At 51.8% G+C, this 17,632-nt stretch overlaps 1 protein-coding gene across 2 annotated transcripts; it reads right to left on the bottom strand.

Moving 5' to 3' along the window:
• Positions 1–2,484: 2,484 nt before the first annotated feature.
• LOC135236645 (SH2B adapter protein 2) lies at positions 2,485–16,523 on the bottom strand. 2 transcript variants are annotated; one of them, XR_010324641.1, is made up of 9 exons: positions 15,670–16,523; positions 11,759–11,860; positions 11,291–11,382; positions 10,315–10,415; positions 10,032–10,193; positions 9,434–9,639; positions 8,419–8,590; positions 4,500–5,347; positions 2,485–4,457 (listed from the first exon to the last, which is right to left on the bottom strand). XR_010324641.1 is itself a non-coding variant. In XM_064303121.1 (8 exons), exons 1-8 carry the CDS (start codon positions 16,471–16,473, stop codon positions 4,971–4,973), a joined length of 2,016 nt encoding a protein of 671 aa, XP_064159191.1. In that variant the 5' UTR covers positions 16,474–16,523; the 3' UTR covers positions 2,485–4,970. The 2 variants fall into 2 exon arrangements, 1 of the variants encoding a protein (XP_064159191.1); XM_064303121.1 differs by having other exon boundaries at positions 2,485–5,347.
• Positions 16,524–17,632: the final 1,109 nt, after the last annotated feature.

Genomic DNA, 17,632 nt, shown 5'->3' with positions numbered 1-17,632 from the left:
GACTTGCAAAGTAAACACAAGCACTTTTTTACACTGTTTCGCAAGTTGGTTTTGCTGGACCTGCCCAACTGTGTTCATTTAAAAAAAATTATTATTTTTTTAAATCTAAAAAAAATCTTGCTTTTATTTGTTAATCAAAGTTCAGGATGAAATGTTGCTTGCACCCCTGCTCCTGAGAGCAGTCATAGGTTTGCAGGAGTTTGTTTCCATGGCAACAATCATCGCGTAATAATTATGGCAGCACCTCTGTCTGCATAGGTGTCCCCGCACATCCGTGTAATATTATTCAGATTGAATGGGAAAAGGTCCTAATGGTGCGCTGCTGTGTGTAGAGCCACTGTCTGTGTCGCACGTGTGTGTGTGTGCGTGTGCGTGTGCGTGTGTGCGCGTGCATGTGCGTGTGTGTGTGTGTGACAGATGATTCAATTATTCAAACAGTGAGAAAACTGCTACTTTAGGGTGCTACATTCAAGCCCTGTGCTAAAGTACCACACCTAGGAACTCTGCAGTGCCCAAACCTTAACTCAGGAAACCTCCACTCAGAAAGGCTGAAAGGCCTGATTGGTGCAGGCTTAGTGTTATTGAAAGTCTGATTGGTGCAGGCTTAGTGTAATTAAAAGTCTGATTGGTGCAGGCTTAGTGTAATTAAAAGTCTGATTGGTGCAGGCTTAGTGTAATTAAAAGTCTGATTGGTGCAGGCTTTGTGTAATTAAAAGTCTGATTGGTGCAGGCTTTGTGTTATTGAAAGTCTGATTGGTGCAGGCTTTGTGTTATTGATGTTCGGTCTGCACTGTGGTCATCGGGGCTGAAAATGGATTGTGTATGAAGCACTTCCTGTCAGAGTGCTTCCTGTCAGAGTGCTTCCCAGTGCCATCAGCCGTGATCTGCAGGGCAGCCAGTCCAGGGAAACAGCAAGCCAGGAGGATCTTTCAGCCAGGAGCGCGCTGTTCTCTTCTAACAGTTAGTGTTGAATTATTTAAAATCAAACGTTCTATTTAGTTTGCCAATTATGTTGATATAATCAAGACGGATGCTACAATGAGAGTGGTTGTTTTTAAGTTTGGGTACAAGTACTTTGTTTCATAAAATGTATCAGATAAATTATTGACTTATCGAACTCAATGCCTTCCGCAGCCGTTTGCGTTTGCTGCTTACGAATGTTAGCTTTTGTTAGCAAACATTCGTGGTGAACTGAAAAAGATTTATAGGCACGTTTGCTAATATTGGCCTTGTTGAACGCACAACTGGTGTTATGTGCAAAGTACTGAACAGTTCTGATCAGAATTGTGTTTCAGTTCTGCAAATGAGCAGAAATTCAGTTCATTAATGTAAAAAAATGTATTTCCTCAATGGAAAAGTAACTCACCCAACCTTGGTTCTGAAAGAACGTGAGTAGTGTGCCTTTTTTGTAGAGAAGTCCTTTTAAACACTTAATAAGAGCATGGAAGCTCTGTACTATATTTACTATGGAAAACCGTACATGATGTGTAGGTATTTCAGGAAAATAAAGATTTGAAGAATATGCTTTCTGTATTTTTGTGTACCTTTTTTTCGGCTGTCCTAAAGAAATCAATTTTTTAAACCATGCTCTGAAATCTTTTACATCACATGATAGGCAATGTCACGTGATGTAATAGACAATGAAAACACAATGATGTTATCCTCTTAAATTTAGGAGAAGGAAATAAGATGACACTTCACATTTACTGCACAAATACGTGATAATGTGCTATAACTAATTCCAACAACTTGGCAGTACTTTGTTTTACTAATACAAAATATTTTGGAAAAGAAAAATGATGATCAGATTTATTCTGTACAATAATGCTTTCTATGTAGCCTCTTCAGACACAACTCCCATGAGACCAGTGGTGAAGAGTAAAACATGTCTGCAGCTAAATCTCACCCTGAAGAGGACATTCGTTTAAACACTGCTTCTGGAATGCTTTTTTTATTTATTGTCAAACGTCCTGCTTACAGGCAGACCCTGGGCAAATAATTATTTGAAATACTTAAACCTTTTAGACAGCCTTTTTATTCCTGAAAACTATTTATATATTTTTTAAAAAGCATGTATACTCAGAAGAAAAGTCTTCTTTCATATGATTGCGTGTTTTCGTTGGTAAAATGTTTCTTTGAACATTGCTCAGGGACCAGCAGGATGGTTTTCGAACTTTAACGCAATCTTAGGATCTTAGGTTTGTAATGTTTGACCCAGGTCTGCTTGCAGGATTGTTTCTTTCTTATTTCCATATATGATCATTTGACCAAGATCCCAGTGAGAGGCTACTGGTCCTGGTGGAAATGTTTCTGTGTTGGGCTTTGGTGCCTGTGACAGTGATAAATCGCTGTTTATTTTCCCTTTACACTGAGCTTGTGAGGCCAAAACTGGGATTAAGGCTCGGATTTGTAAACAGTTTGTGTTTATCCAAAATTTTCCTTGAACAAGCTGTAGCTTCACAGTAATGAAGGAAGGACCAGCAGTTTTTAAACAGATTGTTCACCAGTTTTATTCACAGAAATATAAAGTAGTACATCAAGTACATCACTTTGTACAAAAAGTGCACGGACTCTTTAAAACTCAGCCGGACAACAAAATTCAGCCTTAAAAAATAGTTTCTTAAAAAAATGAACACCGGAACAAACACAAGGAGGCAGCTTTAAATGGTTCAAAAAGAAAGACAAAATTTTACGATGCAGGCCAGGGTATATCCCTGCTTTGTGTGAACAGATCTGATTTAACGATGAACTGGAAGGGTTTGTTCACACACAAAAAAAATTAAATAAAATTCAGAAAATACTACAAATAATAAAACAAACAAAAAAAAAAAGATTATGTAATTTACAATGGCTGATAAATAAATACTTTCTAGAAATGTCTCAAATTGGCACATGAACAGTAACAAATGTTCCCTCACCCAGTGGCAGAGCGACCGCCTGCCTCTCTGGCGCCCTCTGCTGGTCATACAAGGTGTCACAGATCACAACATGCCCCAGAGATATAGACAAAGATGCCCATAGGGCTGTAGGGCTGTAGGATGGGGATCCATATTAACTTCTGGTCTGAATCCGATGGGCACCGAGACAAATTAGCATGGAGCTACGGGTGAAGAACACCCAGGAGCCTCATCGAACACAAAACAGACACCAGACATGCCTCTCACCTTCTCCCTGGACGCCCTCTCATAAATTCAGTGGATGTGAGATTGGGTGGAATGCACAAGGTCTTGATGTAACCTTTCTAGAGAGAGAGAGCTTCTGTTTGTGGGAGGGGAGTGGGATTTTGGGCCCCTAGGCGTGCGGAAGGGTGATGCCCAGAAGAGCGTTTCCACGGTGAGGCTGGCCAGGTCCAGTTAGAAAGCACGAGCGACTTTGCACCTGGAAGCTCTCGCCAAAGACTCAGACTGCTGGCCCGTTTGTTTACTGTTAAGGCGACCGCACGCTTCAGAGGAACTGCTGTTCTGAATGTCGGAGAGCATCGGAAAGCTCCCTTCGGACAGCCGGATTGGACGGGGGGGTCAGTGTCCAAAATATTTCGCCGCTTTTCCGAAAACAACATTCCAAAGTCTGCCCACATTCCGCAGTGATTGGCCAGGTGTGCAATAGGTGGGGTTTGAGGTGGTCTGCACGTTCTTAAAATGGCAAAACACATCAGAAGAAGCAGAACTACACCGCTCGCGTGAATAGCTTTGAGGAAAACCTGAGTGCGTTTGCCAATATGCGCATTTATATCACTCTTTGCACTCTTTGTGTAAATGCAGCTGCCCTGGACCTCTTGTGGATCCCGGCTGCCACCGCAAGGACCTGAACACTTCGATCAACACGCACTATGGAGGAGCAAAGCTGCATCCATACGGGAAAAAAACAAAAGCTAAATCCTTTCATATGAATTTGTTCTTTTTTTGAAGATAAATAGTTGTACTGTGAGATAATCAGGAAAAATGTGCATTGTTTGACAGTGCAAGTGAGCACCAGTGAAGTGTTAATACACTCAACCTGCCGTAGCTGTGTTGCGGCAGCTCTAATGGTCTGACACCAGACCAAGCAAAATGGCTGCCCAGCGGCTGGCCCACGACAGGCAGCTCCAAGCCTCCAGCAAACAGCAGCGCGCTTGTTAAGGGTCTCGGCTCTGACGTGACGCTTCGCTGTTTCAGCCCTGCCCTTTCTCTACAGGCTGCCTCAGCAGAGGCTTCTGGGGTCTGGGGACGGAGAATATTTCCACAGCCGACTGGAAAAAGCTTCCACAAACAAGAAAATACACCGGAGAGTCGGACAGAGAAAACAACCGGGTCACATGTACTCTCGATAAGTGAGGAGCGACAGGGAATATTTAAATTTCCAGAGGTTTGAAAAAGTTGAAGGAGGAAGTGGTCTGGAGAATGAAAGTCACATGACTGCTCTGGCCTCCAGACCCCGCCCACTTCACCAAATGCAATCCACACTGGAACGAGCCCCACCTTCACCCAGCCACAGAGTCAGACTCACACAGAGAGCCCCACCTTCACCCAGCCACAGAGTCAGACTCACACAGAGAACACAGCTACTGGATGCGATTTTAAATGTTTTCTAAACTCCCTGATTAAAAATCCCATTTTACTGGCCCTGTCTGTCTCGCCCGCCCGCCCCCCTCCTCAGCTATGGCACAAAATGGCTGCCGTGGATCACCCAGGAGGGGGTGGAGGTCAGTTCCCCCCCTTCACTGAAAAGCACTTTGAGATCATGAAGAGAGCTTTATAACTGCAATCAATTATTATTATTATTATTATTATGAAAAATAAAAAGTTGTGTAAGTCGCTCTGGATAAGAGTGTCTGCTGAATGCCTGTAATGTAATGTAAATATTATTGGTTATTTTGGACGATGCGGATCTGCAGCATTTCCTTGCCACCCGTTACCTGGGAGGAAGGAGTATTCCGGCGTTCCCTGTGGCTCAGTCGGGAAGACGAGGCCGAGTCCCGGGAATTCCGGGCCTCAGTAGAAGGAATACTGGTTTTCCACGGCCCTCGCCCGCCGGGTGCCCTCGCTGTCGTGGTAGTCCTCCGCCGCGCCACCAGGGGGCTCCAGCAGGCGCTCGGAGCTGTTGCTGCGACTCCGCAGCCCCCCTCCCTCTCCCCGGGGGAAGGGGGGCGGGCCGGTGGGGGAGGAGGAGGAGGAGCCAGGCGGCGGGGGCGGGGCCTCGGTGGGCGTGCCCCCGGGGGGCGGGGCGGTCCCGGAGAAGTAGTGCGCAGGCTGGTGCTGCTCGCTCCGACAGGACGGCTCCCTGGAGGCGGGAGCGAGTGGAGTCACACCCGGGGGCGGAGCCAGACCCGGGGGCGGAGCCACACCTGAGGACGGGGTCACACCTGCGTCTGAGGGGAGGAGGGGACAGTGTGAGACACTGAGCATGCTCAGCGGCGATGCCCAGAATCAGACCATTCCATGACACAAGGAAAACCCCCCCCCCCAGGGGTTAAGGGCAGGGGTCCCACCAGGGATTTTGGGCCCCATGAAGAGATCTCACTGTGGGCCCCACCACCCCAGAAAGGCCTGTGTTTTTTGAGGGCCCCTGTCACTCAGGGCTCTTGGAATCTCCCTAACCTCCCCCCCCCCTTACAGCACCGCTGGGTCAGAGTGAACCCCCCCCCCTTACAGCACCGCTGGGTCAGGGTGAAACCCCCCCCCCCCCTTACAGCACCGCTGGGTCAGGGTGAACCCCCCCCCCCTTACAGCACCGCTGGGTCAGGGTGAACCCCCCCCCCTCTTACAGCACCGCTGGGTCAGGGTGAACCCCCCCCCCTTACAGCACCGCTGGGTCAGGGTGAAACCCCCCCCCTTACAGCACCGCTGGGTCAGGGTGAAACCCCCCCCCCTTACAGCACCGCTGGGTCAGGGTGAAACCCCCCCCCCCTTACAGCACCGCTGGGTCAGGGTGAAATCTGTTAGGGCTGTAGCTGAGAGGCGCTGCTGAAAGCTTCCAGGACGAGCACCGGGGCCCGGTAACGGCCCACAGGGCACCTGCACGCTCCATTTAACTGGGCCTGTGTGCAGCCGGCCCCACTCCAGACCCCCGGCCTGCAGCAGCTCCTTCCACGAGCACATTCTGCGCACAGCATCGCTGCACTGGGGGCACTTCCTCAGGAAAACAGCCCTGTGCATAATTTATGAAGGGCCTTGCAGAAATCTCTACAGCTTAAAATGCAGGGGGGTGGGGGGGAGGTGAACCAAGCAGAGGTTCGGTCGTGTTTAATGGCTTCCGTATCCTCCTATAGCGCGCGCGCTTGGACACGCGTGTAATCGGGGCATCGCGGGTGTGAGGCGGGCCACCGTTGCGTCAGGGCAGCCAGACGCGTACCCCCGAGCTTCAGACTGAGCGCGCTGGGGGACGAGCGGAGGCAGCGCTGCAGAGGGAGAGAGTGAGGGAGCGAGAGAGTGAGGGAGCGAGAGAGTGAGCGAGCGGAGGTAGCGGTGCAGAGGGAGAGAGGGAGGGAGCTGTGGGACGAGCGGAGGTAGCGCTGCAGAGGGAGAGAGAGAGAGAGGGAGCGAGAGAGTGAGGGAGCTGTGGGACGAGCGGAGGTAGCGCTGCAGAGGGAGAGAGGAGGGAGAGGAGCGAGGGGAGTGAGCGAGCGGCTAGGGACTCCGGAGAGAAGAGGCTGCGGGGAAGGAGGGAGTGCAGAGGCCAGCAAGAGAGATGGGAGCAGGCGGCACCACGAGGACTCCGGTAAGTTTAAGAAGGCGCGGGGTTTTGATAAGGGGACGTTGACAGCTTTCACCGCGCTCAGCACACAGAGATGATGGGAACAGACACGCGGCCGGGACACCACCAGCCGAGCGCACCTCTTTTTTTTTTTTTGAAGCCGTATGAGCATGTGCAGCTGAGGTTCTCCTGCATAATTTGGATACACCCCTCTCTCTCTCTCTCTCTCTCTCTCTCTCTCTCTCTCTCTCTCTCTCTGGCTCCAACGCGGGACATTCTGCCCCAGACACACTCACAGCCCTGTTCTCCTGGTTCTCCGACGCGCGTATTTCACTCCGGAAAGGCCTCGCCCCCCTGCCCCCTGCCCCCCCCCTCCCTGACTCAGGAGCAAACATTTATTTTATGGGCCGTGCAAAGGGGGGAGTGCATCTGAAGCGGACAATAAAAGCAAAGGAGCCCCCCCCCGCCCCCTCTTCGGTTTCAATACATCACATCAGTCAGCGCAAGTCAATAAAACGGTATATTTATTTATTTATTTATTACTCACTCAAACAACAGTGATGGGGTGGTGTACGCCAAAGCCTGTGGCAGAAACAGAGGTGGTCTCTGTGCGCGAGCTGGCTAGTGGGAGCTAGCGCTGCATGCTAAAGTGCCACAGCAGGAGAAGCCTGTTCTCCCCCAATGGAGAGCATTCAGCCCCTGCCAGGACACGTGGGCCTGGGGGGGCGGGGCAGGGGGGAGACCATGGCAGGTTTACTGCGTTTCTCTGTTTTCTTCCCTCCAGAGAAAAACCCACAATCCATCAGTGCTACCCCTTCCCCTGGCCTTCCTGACCCACCCCCCCACCCCCCGCCCCCCCAGCCCCACCCCCCCGCCTCCTAGCAGTCTCGCTACTGTGCTGGTTTGAATCATGAAAGATTTTTTTACGCAAAAGGACTTCTGAAGTGTCCAAATTTATATTGCGGGCCTGGAGCTGCTCCTGAGGAAGGGGGGTGCTTTGCTCTTTGTTTCCTGGTTACGCGGGTCCTCACGGATCCATCAGGAGCCCTAAAACCATCGCTCACAGCTGCAGGGCGTCACACACACGCACAGCCCTGCTTAAATCACACCACAATGCTTTTTGAAAATAGCCATTTGATTTATGCTGAATGTTTGGTTATTCTCCCCTGAAGACAGGCTCCTAAAAGTGGCCGTCTGAAGAGCTTAAATCATTCAGACCAGGCTGTGGACGTAACAGGGTTCCAGGGGCCCCCAAAAGGCAGCCGTGGGGGGGGGGGGGGAGGCTGACTGTGTTACAGAACTGCCCCCCAAGACCCCGGGGTTTTAGAAGCGCTCGTTTACCTGCCACAGCTGGGGCCTGAGCGCGGGCGCACAACGGGCCCTCAGGCACACAACGGCCCTCAGGCACACAACGGCCCTCAGGCACACTACGGCCCTCAGCAACAGCGGCCCCAGGCACACACGAGCCCTCAGGCTACAACGGCCCTCAGAACACAGTCTGTGGCCTCAGGTGCCTGGCCCAGCACACTACGTGCCCTCAGGCACTGTGTGCCCTCAGGACACTCACCTCTCAGGTTGTGCAACGGCATGTGGTTGCGTGGCAGTTGACGTGATAAATGGGGGCAGTCAGGTGGTGTGTGAGGGCCTGGTCATGAACCCAGTCTGTGTGTGTATGCGAGAGTGTGTGTATACAAAGGTGTGTGTACGCACGTGTTTGTGTTTGTGTGCGTGTGTGTGTGAGTGTACCTGCAGGCGTGCGCGGCGTCTGCACGTAGCTGCGCAGTGTGATGTCAGCAGAGCCTCCAGACTCCAGGGGGATGGGGTGCGTGTGGAAGTGCCGCAGCATGTCAGACACCGTCTGGAACCACAGGTGATGCACGTGGCACTGGCCGTTACTGTTCACCGACAGCCGCAGGTGCTGTGGGGGGGGAGGAGGAGGGGGGGCTGGGTTACACCTGGCCAATCACCTCAATCACCTTCATCATCATCAGCATCATAAGCACCATTATCCAGAGACCCGCAGGTACAGGGAGAGACAGAAACACACTGAAGAGAAGCAGAAGGGTTAGGGATCCACAGTCTCACTCAGTACAGCTGCTATATGGGCCACCAGACCCTTAGGGACCGTAGGAAAATTCCTCTCCTGTTGGGGGAACGTTCACCTTGACACGGTTGCGCTCTAGAAGCCCGTTCCTCAGCTCGTATGGTAAATCAGTTATTAATTTTGCATGTGAGCACACCCTAACATTCACAACGGTTTGGACAACAGGTCCAGCTTTGGCATTTTGTCACAGACTAGTGTAACAGCAGAGGAAGAAGGAACCCCAAATTCCTGACAGATGAGCACTTGGGGAAAAGAGGCTGGATTTCCCGTCAGACAGATTAGCATGTTCTTCCAGCCCACTGGATGCTAGAGACAGACTAGGCACAGCTATATTCATAAAGCAACATCAACATTTCTTAGAAATTTCCTGCCAGAATTAGTAGATAAAATAGCATTCCTATCTAGTTTAGCTAAACCCCTGAACTTCTGACCCCTGATTAAGACTCGTCTTTCACCGGTTCATTAAGGGCACAACGCCACCTTTGTACACAACATGCCGGTTACTTTCTCGAACAATGAAAAGCCCTGCCCCCTGGTCAGTTAAGCTGGAACATTCCGACTAATCTCCTGAATATTCATAAGGGGGCGTGGCCACGGCAGTGGGCATGCTGCAGTGTAATGCAGCGCTGGAGCCTCCCATTGGCCGGCGGCGCTCACCTTGGCCTTGCCCTGGAAGTTGAAGGTGAGGACGTACTCCCCGGGGCGGGTCTCGCTCTGACGAATCACGAAGAGGCCGTGACTCCGGGCCCCGCCCGCCAGCACCAGCTGGGCCGCCCGCACCCGCGACAGCGTGCCGTGGAACCAGGGGTACCCCGCCAGGCTGGGGTCCCCCTGCGCCTCGGGGGCCCCCTCCGTCTGGCCCCCTGAGCAAAAACCACAGCAGAAAGGGTCAAAGGTCAAACTGCACAGGTAATGGCAAGATGGCTGACCGGTGAATTCTCAGATAATGTGTCTTACATCCCCCCAACCTCCACAACCCAGACTATGAGGCGTCGGTCCTACTGTACACCCCTCGTCCTTGTTAATCCTGAACCAAGAAATATATCAGCACATTCACTGAATCGAAGGTACTCTACAAACATGTGGATATAATTTTATACACGTTTTATTCTCTCAATAAACCTTCTGTGCCTCATAAATGTGGTAAAACTGGTGTGTTGTCCTTTAGGAGTGATGCACAGAAAATGAAAACTATACAACACAGTCTGTAACTGTTGCAACTGAAAACATGACCCATAATGCACTGCAGATGTACCGGCGGGGGGGGTGGGCCCCTGGGCCTCTGGCAGCTGAAGGAAGCGCTCCAGTGGGATGTGAGTGGGGTGCTGTGTGAGGGTGCACTCCCGGAAACGGCCAGAGGGGGTGCTGTAGTGGTCTGAAGCAGCTGAGCACTGCCTCTCAGGCGCTCTGTGTACACCTGTCCAGAAAAACGGCAAACGTCAGAAAGGGAACCTGGAACCCCTGACCTGGAGGGCAGCAGTGCCTGCAGGTTTGGGTTGGGTTGTCGGGTGTAATTTTGGAGTGTTAGATCGACCCACCTTCAGACAGGAGCTCACAGCTGCAGGAGGAGACTATGGGAAACTCTCTGGGAGGCTGACCATGAGGACATGATGTCAACTCAATATCATCCCCACTGTCCCTACAAACACACACACAGGCAATATCATCTCCACGGTCTACAAACACCCACACACACACACACAGGCAATATCATCTCCACTGTCCCTATACACACACACACACAGGCAATATTAATATAATGTCCACTGTCCCTACAAACACACACACACAGGCAATATCATCTCCACTGTCTCTACAAACACACACATACACACACACAGGCAATATCATCTCCACGGTCTCTACAAACACACACACACACACACACAGGCAATATCATCTCCACTGTCCCTATACACACACACACATACACACACACAGGCAATATCATCTCCACGGTCTCTACAAACACACACACACACACACACAGGCAATATCATCTCCACTGTCCCTATACACACACACACACAGGCAATATTAATATAATGTCCACTGTCCCTACAAACACACACACACACACACAGGCAATATCATCTCCACTGTCTCTACAAACACACACACACACACAGCAATATCAATATCATCTCCACTGTCCCTGTGAAGACACACACACACACACAGGCAATATCAATATCATCTCCACTGTTCCTACACACACACACACACACACACACACACACATATAAACACATATATAAACACCCATCAGATACAGTAGCAATAGTACATGAGTCCAGCAGTGTGTATTTGATGAAAACATGTTGCCTGTGATGTCCTGGCTTAAACTGGACTCTGTAGGGATGCTGGCCTTTTATAACAGAACAACACTGCCCTTTACAGCACTGATATTACACTGTGCAGGAAGAGAGAATAATCTAACACAGCCCTTCTGGCCGGTGACTCGAGCTCCTCCTGCCTGCGCTCAGAAAGGCGAAGCAGTCTTTGTGCTCTCACCCGGGGTCGATGCAGTCCTGGATGTCCGCGACCCAGGAGTTCTTCTGCAGCGAATCGATGGTCTCCAGGATGTACTCCGCTCCGTTCTCCACCTGCGACAGAAACAGCACGCTCAGCCCCGACTGCTCACCACCAACGCTCACATGTAAAAACATAATAATGTACCCCTCTGCACACACAAACACGTGCGCGCATACACACACACACACACACACACACACAAACGCGTGCGCGCACACACACACACACACACACACAAGCGCGTGCGCGCATACACACACACACACACATACACAGATGCACACACACACACACACACACACAGATGCACACACACACGCACACACAAACGCGTGTGCACACACACACACACACATACACACACACAAGCGCGTGCACGCACACACACACAGACACAAGCCTACAGTTTTCTTACAGTCATTCACAGCAGAGAACCTCAGGCCCTACCTTCAGCACAAAGGTGTTGTCCTTGTCAGGCATCTCCAAAGGCATCGTGGTCCTCACCTCCACGATGGCAGACAGAGGGACGCACACCTTGGGCTTGGAGGACTGGGGGGCGCGGGGAGAGGTGCAAGAAAACATTTTAACCATCATCATAAAAAGCAGCATACCTGCCACAGGTTCTATAGAACAACCAGATACTCGGCTCCTGCATTCCTTCTGTGCTCTCTGCTCCTTACCTACAGGGGGTTCTGGCTCTAAACAGGAGTTCCTGGTGCTATAATATATAATATGATATAAGCGTAGTGTAAAAAAATCAGGGTTTGTTTTTATTTTTGACCCAAATCAATCTTCTCCTTCATTCTTGGTTTTTTTTTTGTTAGAGGGCAAAAACTGGGACTGCCCTACTCTTTTTGTACAATGTATGTCAGTAAAAAAATACATGAAAAAGGCATGCTTTAGCAACAGAAAGCATACAAACGATACACATAACGTATGAAAAGTGTATAAAACATAGATTTTAATTGGTGCTGTTGGCTTGGAAACTACAAATGCATGCTAAATGTATGGTGACTACATTTTATGACACTGACCTCTAGCCCCACACCTGTGCTACCCTCCAGAGCCCCACACCTGTGCTACCCTCCAGAGCCCCACACCTGTGCCACCCTCCAGAGCCCCACACCTGTGCCACCCTCCAGAGCCCCACACCTGTGCCACCCTCCAGAGCCCCACACCTGTGCCACCCTCCAGAGCCCCACACCTGTGTCACCCTCCAGAGCCCCACACCTGTGCTACCCTCCAGAGCCCCACACCTGTGCCACCCTCCAGAGCCCCACACCTGTGCCACCCTCCAGAGCCCCGCACCTGTGCTACCCTCAGGTGCAGGGCGGGGGAAGGTGCTTCCTGTTTCCGTCTGAACACACACTTGTCCCTGCGACACGCGCAGACTGGATGATTCATCGTGTTGGTAGTAATTAGCATCAGTTGAGAAGTAATTTACATTTACAATTAGGCATGAACGGACGCCCTCGTCTGGAGTGGCTTACGAGTCAGTGCACTCAATGCCCCGCACACAGAACGGAGCGTGACCCAGGAGATCTGTTCTGCCACACGCTAATCCGAGTCCACTGCGGAGACAAGCCCGAGAACAAGCTCTAATTCATTTTCTTAAATAATCCCCGGAGCGATAATGGTTGCGCTCTGCAGAAAAGCCAATGGCCGCTATGCCCACTGCCTGGCCTCCCTTCTGCATGCGGACTGAACAGCACAACCTGCTCCCACGCGTTGGAATTATCACCGTAATGCCTCCACTGTGCTCGCAATTAGTGCCAAATCAGAAGCCAGTAATTACAGAGAGATTCACTTGGTTCCTTTGAAGAATCCAGAAATGTAGAGAACACAAAATGAAAGCTTTTTAATTTTGTTTTTGGAATTTGGGGGCCAGGCACCCCCCCCCCCCCCATTCCTCTGGAACTCCTCGGTAGTCTGAACTGAATTTGTCACCCATTATATTTTACTCTGCAGACTGGTTGGAGGTCTCTGTTGCATTAAGGTTATAAATGCAGATTCTGTTGATTAAGCCAAACAGCAGTGCAGGCTTTTATAGCAGCAGTCTGTGTCACTGTCCACTTCCTGCTCAGACCACTGCATCCCTTCAAATGTAACACATCTAAAAGAAACAGATATTCACAAACGCTTCGCTTTTTATTTTGCCGGAGTGAGATTAACGGCTTGCTTAGTTGGTCCGGACTGCAGACAGGAAGTGCACAGAGCCGGGGGCCGATGATCACTCAGTAAAAAAAGGGCGTGTCACCTTCATGAGCTCAGGAGTGATAACCGCGATCGCGGATGACTCAGCGTGTGCACTGAGCGCCATCGCCGAGGAAGCGACATCATCATGTGAGCGCCACCGCTGAGGAAGTGACATCATCATGTGTGTGCGCACTGAGCGCCACCGCGGCCATCGCCGAGGAAGTGACATCATCATGAAATCATCATGTCACACTCAAACCGAGAGTCTCTTTCTTCCCTCATTCATTTCACTTCTCCAAACTCATTACAACTCGAGCTGTTTTCTGAAAATAAAGGTTTTCACTCAGCATTCGTCTTATAAGTCTGATTTACAAGCAAATTATTTCAATACATTGAACTGTATTTTCTGTCTATCTCATTTAACAAAGAACCTGTCACAATACACTTCACAGTACACACTGCAAGGGTTTCACATCTCTAGTGAATTTCTAGTGGATTTCTAGTGATTGCTGAACGAGACAAACTGTTTGTGAAGAAACAAATACAGGCATTGATTTATTGCATTTAGCAAACATTGACTGAATCCAGCCCAGTCTCCCAAATGTCTAAATCATAGCCACTGAATTGAAGGCGCATTTCCTGTTTTTCCACAGCAGAGAAAATACTGTTTCTGAGAAGATTATCGCATTTCTGCACCTGTAACCGTCCGTATTTTTACCTCTCAGTCTTAGGCATGAAAGGCACCGAACAGAAGCTCTGCACCGCTGTTCCACGGCGGAACTGGAAGCTAAATGCACCGCGTCGATGAAGCGGAAACGACTGACTTTAGAGAATCGGAAACAAGGCGAAACGCCACACCCATGCAGGACAGCAGTCACAGCAAGACGGGTTTGCAGCACTGAACCAGGTCAGAGGGGACAGGAACCTGAGGTAGCAGGTGCTAGCTAATACCAGACCTACACTCTCCGCACACACTCACACTCACGCTCACGCTCACGCTCACGCTCACGCTCACGCTCACGCTCACCTCACACTCACACTCACACTCACACTCACACACTTACACTCACAATGAACCTCTGCGGGGACATCCTGACAGGCCACACTGTATAATTTACTCAAACTACTTCTGTCTAAAAATACAAAGAAGAGTTTGTTGAGGGGAAAAAACTAATTCAAATTATAAATTCAAATACATAATTCACATTATATCTGTTCTTGTCCCTTTTGTTGTTTTTCCTTGGTGGGGTTTCCTGTCAGCACAGACCCTGCTGTTCTGTGTGATATGTAAAACACACATCCTGGCAGCAGGATAGGCAGCCGTGCTGTTGGTTTGTCTAAATGCCACAGAGATCAGGTGTCCCCACAACCAGGGCCTGCAGCAGGAGCTCCTCAGGGGGAGGGGCCTAGCAGGGCGTGGCCACTGAGCTTTCCTACCGATGTTCCTGTTACTCAAAACTGATGAGCAACCTGCCCTGTACCAACAGCTGAAGGCTTACCTGCCTCTACCTCGCTTTTAGACTCAATCAAACTCACACAGGTTACTCAGTTTACACACACTGTACTCACACTCACACAGGTTACTCAGTGTTTACACACACTGTACTCACACTCACACAGGTTACTCAGTTTACACACTGTACTCACACAGGTTACTCAGTGTTTACACACACTGTACACACACTCACACAGGTTACTCAGTTTACATACACTGTACTCACACTCTGACTGGCTACTCAGCATTTACACACACCGTCCTCACACTCACACAGGTTACGCCGTGTTCACACACACTGTACTCACACTCTAACTGGGGGGGCAGTGGGTGTGGCTCTGGGGGGCAGGGGGTGGTGGGTGGGCGGGTCTGGAGGGGGGCTGGCTCTGGGGAAGCGGTGGGGGTGGTCTGGGGTGGTCTGGGGGGCGGTGGGCGTGGTCTGGGGGGGTAGGCGTGGCTCGGGGGCGGTGAGGGTGGGTCTGGGGGGGTCGGTGGTGGCGTGGGGCTCTGGGGGGCGGTGGGTGGCTCTGGGGGGGGCGGTGGGCGTGGCTCTGGGGGAGCGGGGGGCGGTGGGGGGGCGGTGGGCGTGGCTCTGGGGGGGAGCGGGGGGGCGGTGGGCGTGGCTCTGGGGGGGGGCGGTGGGTGTGGCTCGGGGGGGGGGCGGTACCTTGGGCGGGACGTAGAACTCGAGCAGGAAGCGCTCGCCCTCGCCGCGGGGGACGGACTTGCGCAGCAGCAGCCGGCACTTCTGCCACAGCGAGCCGCCCATGCAGGTGGCGTCGTCCGCCACCATGTAGCGCAGCGCGCCCTCGCGCTGGACCTCCAGCGGCTCCGCCCTCTGCGCCGGCGCCGCCCTGCTCAGCCGCAGGCGGGGGCCCCCGTTGGCCCGCCGCACCCCCTCCGGCTCGGGCGAGGCGCGGCGGTGCCAGATCTCCCGCACCCCGTCCACCACGCACAGGCTCATGTTGCGCAGGGAGAAGCCCTTTTTGAACTTGGCCTTGGGGTGCCCCGCCGACACGTCCTCCGTGCTCCGCGATTGGCCGAGGGCCGAAGCCTTGGGGCCGGGGGGCGGGGCCGGGGGCGGGGGGTTGCCGGCGGCGCTGTCCATGCTGTCCAGCGATTCGCTGGAGGCCCCGGCGTCCTTGCGGCGCGGGTAGAGGTCGTAGGGCAGCAGGCAGCTCTGGATGCCCACGAAGGGGACGATGCTGTACTTGGGCCCGGCGGGGGAGCCCGAGGGGGGCGCCAGGCTCAGCTCGGCCGAAAAGCAGTCCAGGAAGTGCTTGGCGAAGTGCTGGGAGAAGGAGGCGTCGGCGCCCGGCGAGTCGTAGCACGGGTTCTCGCTGACGAAGCGGCGGAACTTGTGGGCGAAGTCGGAGGCGCACGCCCGAGCGTGCAGCTCGCAGAACTCCTTCCAGTCGGGCAGGGGGCAGGAGGACGGCTCGGGGCTGCTGGGGGGGGCGTCCCCATTCATCACTGCTCCATTCCACCGCTGTGGGGTGGGGGGGGGGCGCAAGGCAGGGCGGGCGGGGCTGTGGGGGGGGATAAGAACACAACCGGGTTACCATGGTTACGCAGTTTCACTGTGGGAGGAAGGATACATACAGGCATTAAACAGAAGATCTGAAAAGGTAAGGAGCCACACTGCAGAGTTATCCCAGTCCTAACCCGGGCCAAGCCTCAGGGCACATGCCTGTACCACAAATAATGCGGGGGAAAAAACTGCATTTGTGGTTTGTGCAGTGGAGCAATAATAACACTGTCTGTTTCAGCCCCACAGCGACTGTTTCAATTCACACAGCAGAAGCTTTGAAAAGAGCAATCTGGGCCTCGGGGTGGCTCGACCTGTTAAGACACTGCCCCCCCCCACCCTTCCCCCCCCACCCCTCCACCTGGCCCACCCCACAGGATATGAAGTGTCTGCTGGAAGATCTGTTGGTGGCCACCTCCTCATCCACCGTGTGCATCTGATTCGCTTAACAATACCTCACACTCCTTGCACACTTAGTTCCCTGTCGCCGTGACGACCTGGGGAACACCCCAGGCGACCTACCAGGTTAATTAAAGGTCACATAAATAAACATTTTTCTATTATTCCAGTAAAATGAAACAGCAGAGGGGGTGCCGCTCGTGAGACATCCATCCCATTGTGCAACATGAGAAGCTGGCACGTGATTGGCTGACCCCGCTGGGCCAGGTTCAGTGTTTGGGGATCGGTTACGTGTACACAACCTGTTTCGCTTCACCTACCACACGTTACTCTGAAATGCTAAAAAACATTCTCAAAAAACCTCAAACAGTAAAACGTTCAGTAAATACAGGACGGGAGATCTGCAGGAGCAGGACTGGTCAGGACTCTGAAACAGAATCTGTTAAGAGAGTAAATTTGATGACAGAATTTGGACTCTGATAAACTCTGTTAGAGGGAAATTCATACTAAAGATGTTTTGGCATGACCCAGTTCATGTGTACAAGCCAGGTATTATTTTTATCGATAGAGACAGACACGTGTGCTGCAGTTTCTCAGCCTGTTAGCATACAGCGCAGTACTGTGTGGGGTGGGGGTGCGGGGGGGGGGGGGATTGCTTGCCATTAGCAGAGAGCTGAGTAAATATCTGGCTTGTCAGGGTTCA

The sequence above is a fragment of the Anguilla rostrata genome, chromosome 12 (genome assembly GCF_018555375.3).
Source record: "Anguilla rostrata isolate EN2019 chromosome 12, ASM1855537v3, whole genome shotgun sequence".
Lineage (NCBI taxonomy): Eukaryota > Metazoa > Chordata > Actinopteri > Anguilliformes > Anguillidae > Anguilla > Anguilla rostrata.
This window is presented reverse-complemented; position numbering and strand designations above follow the sequence as displayed.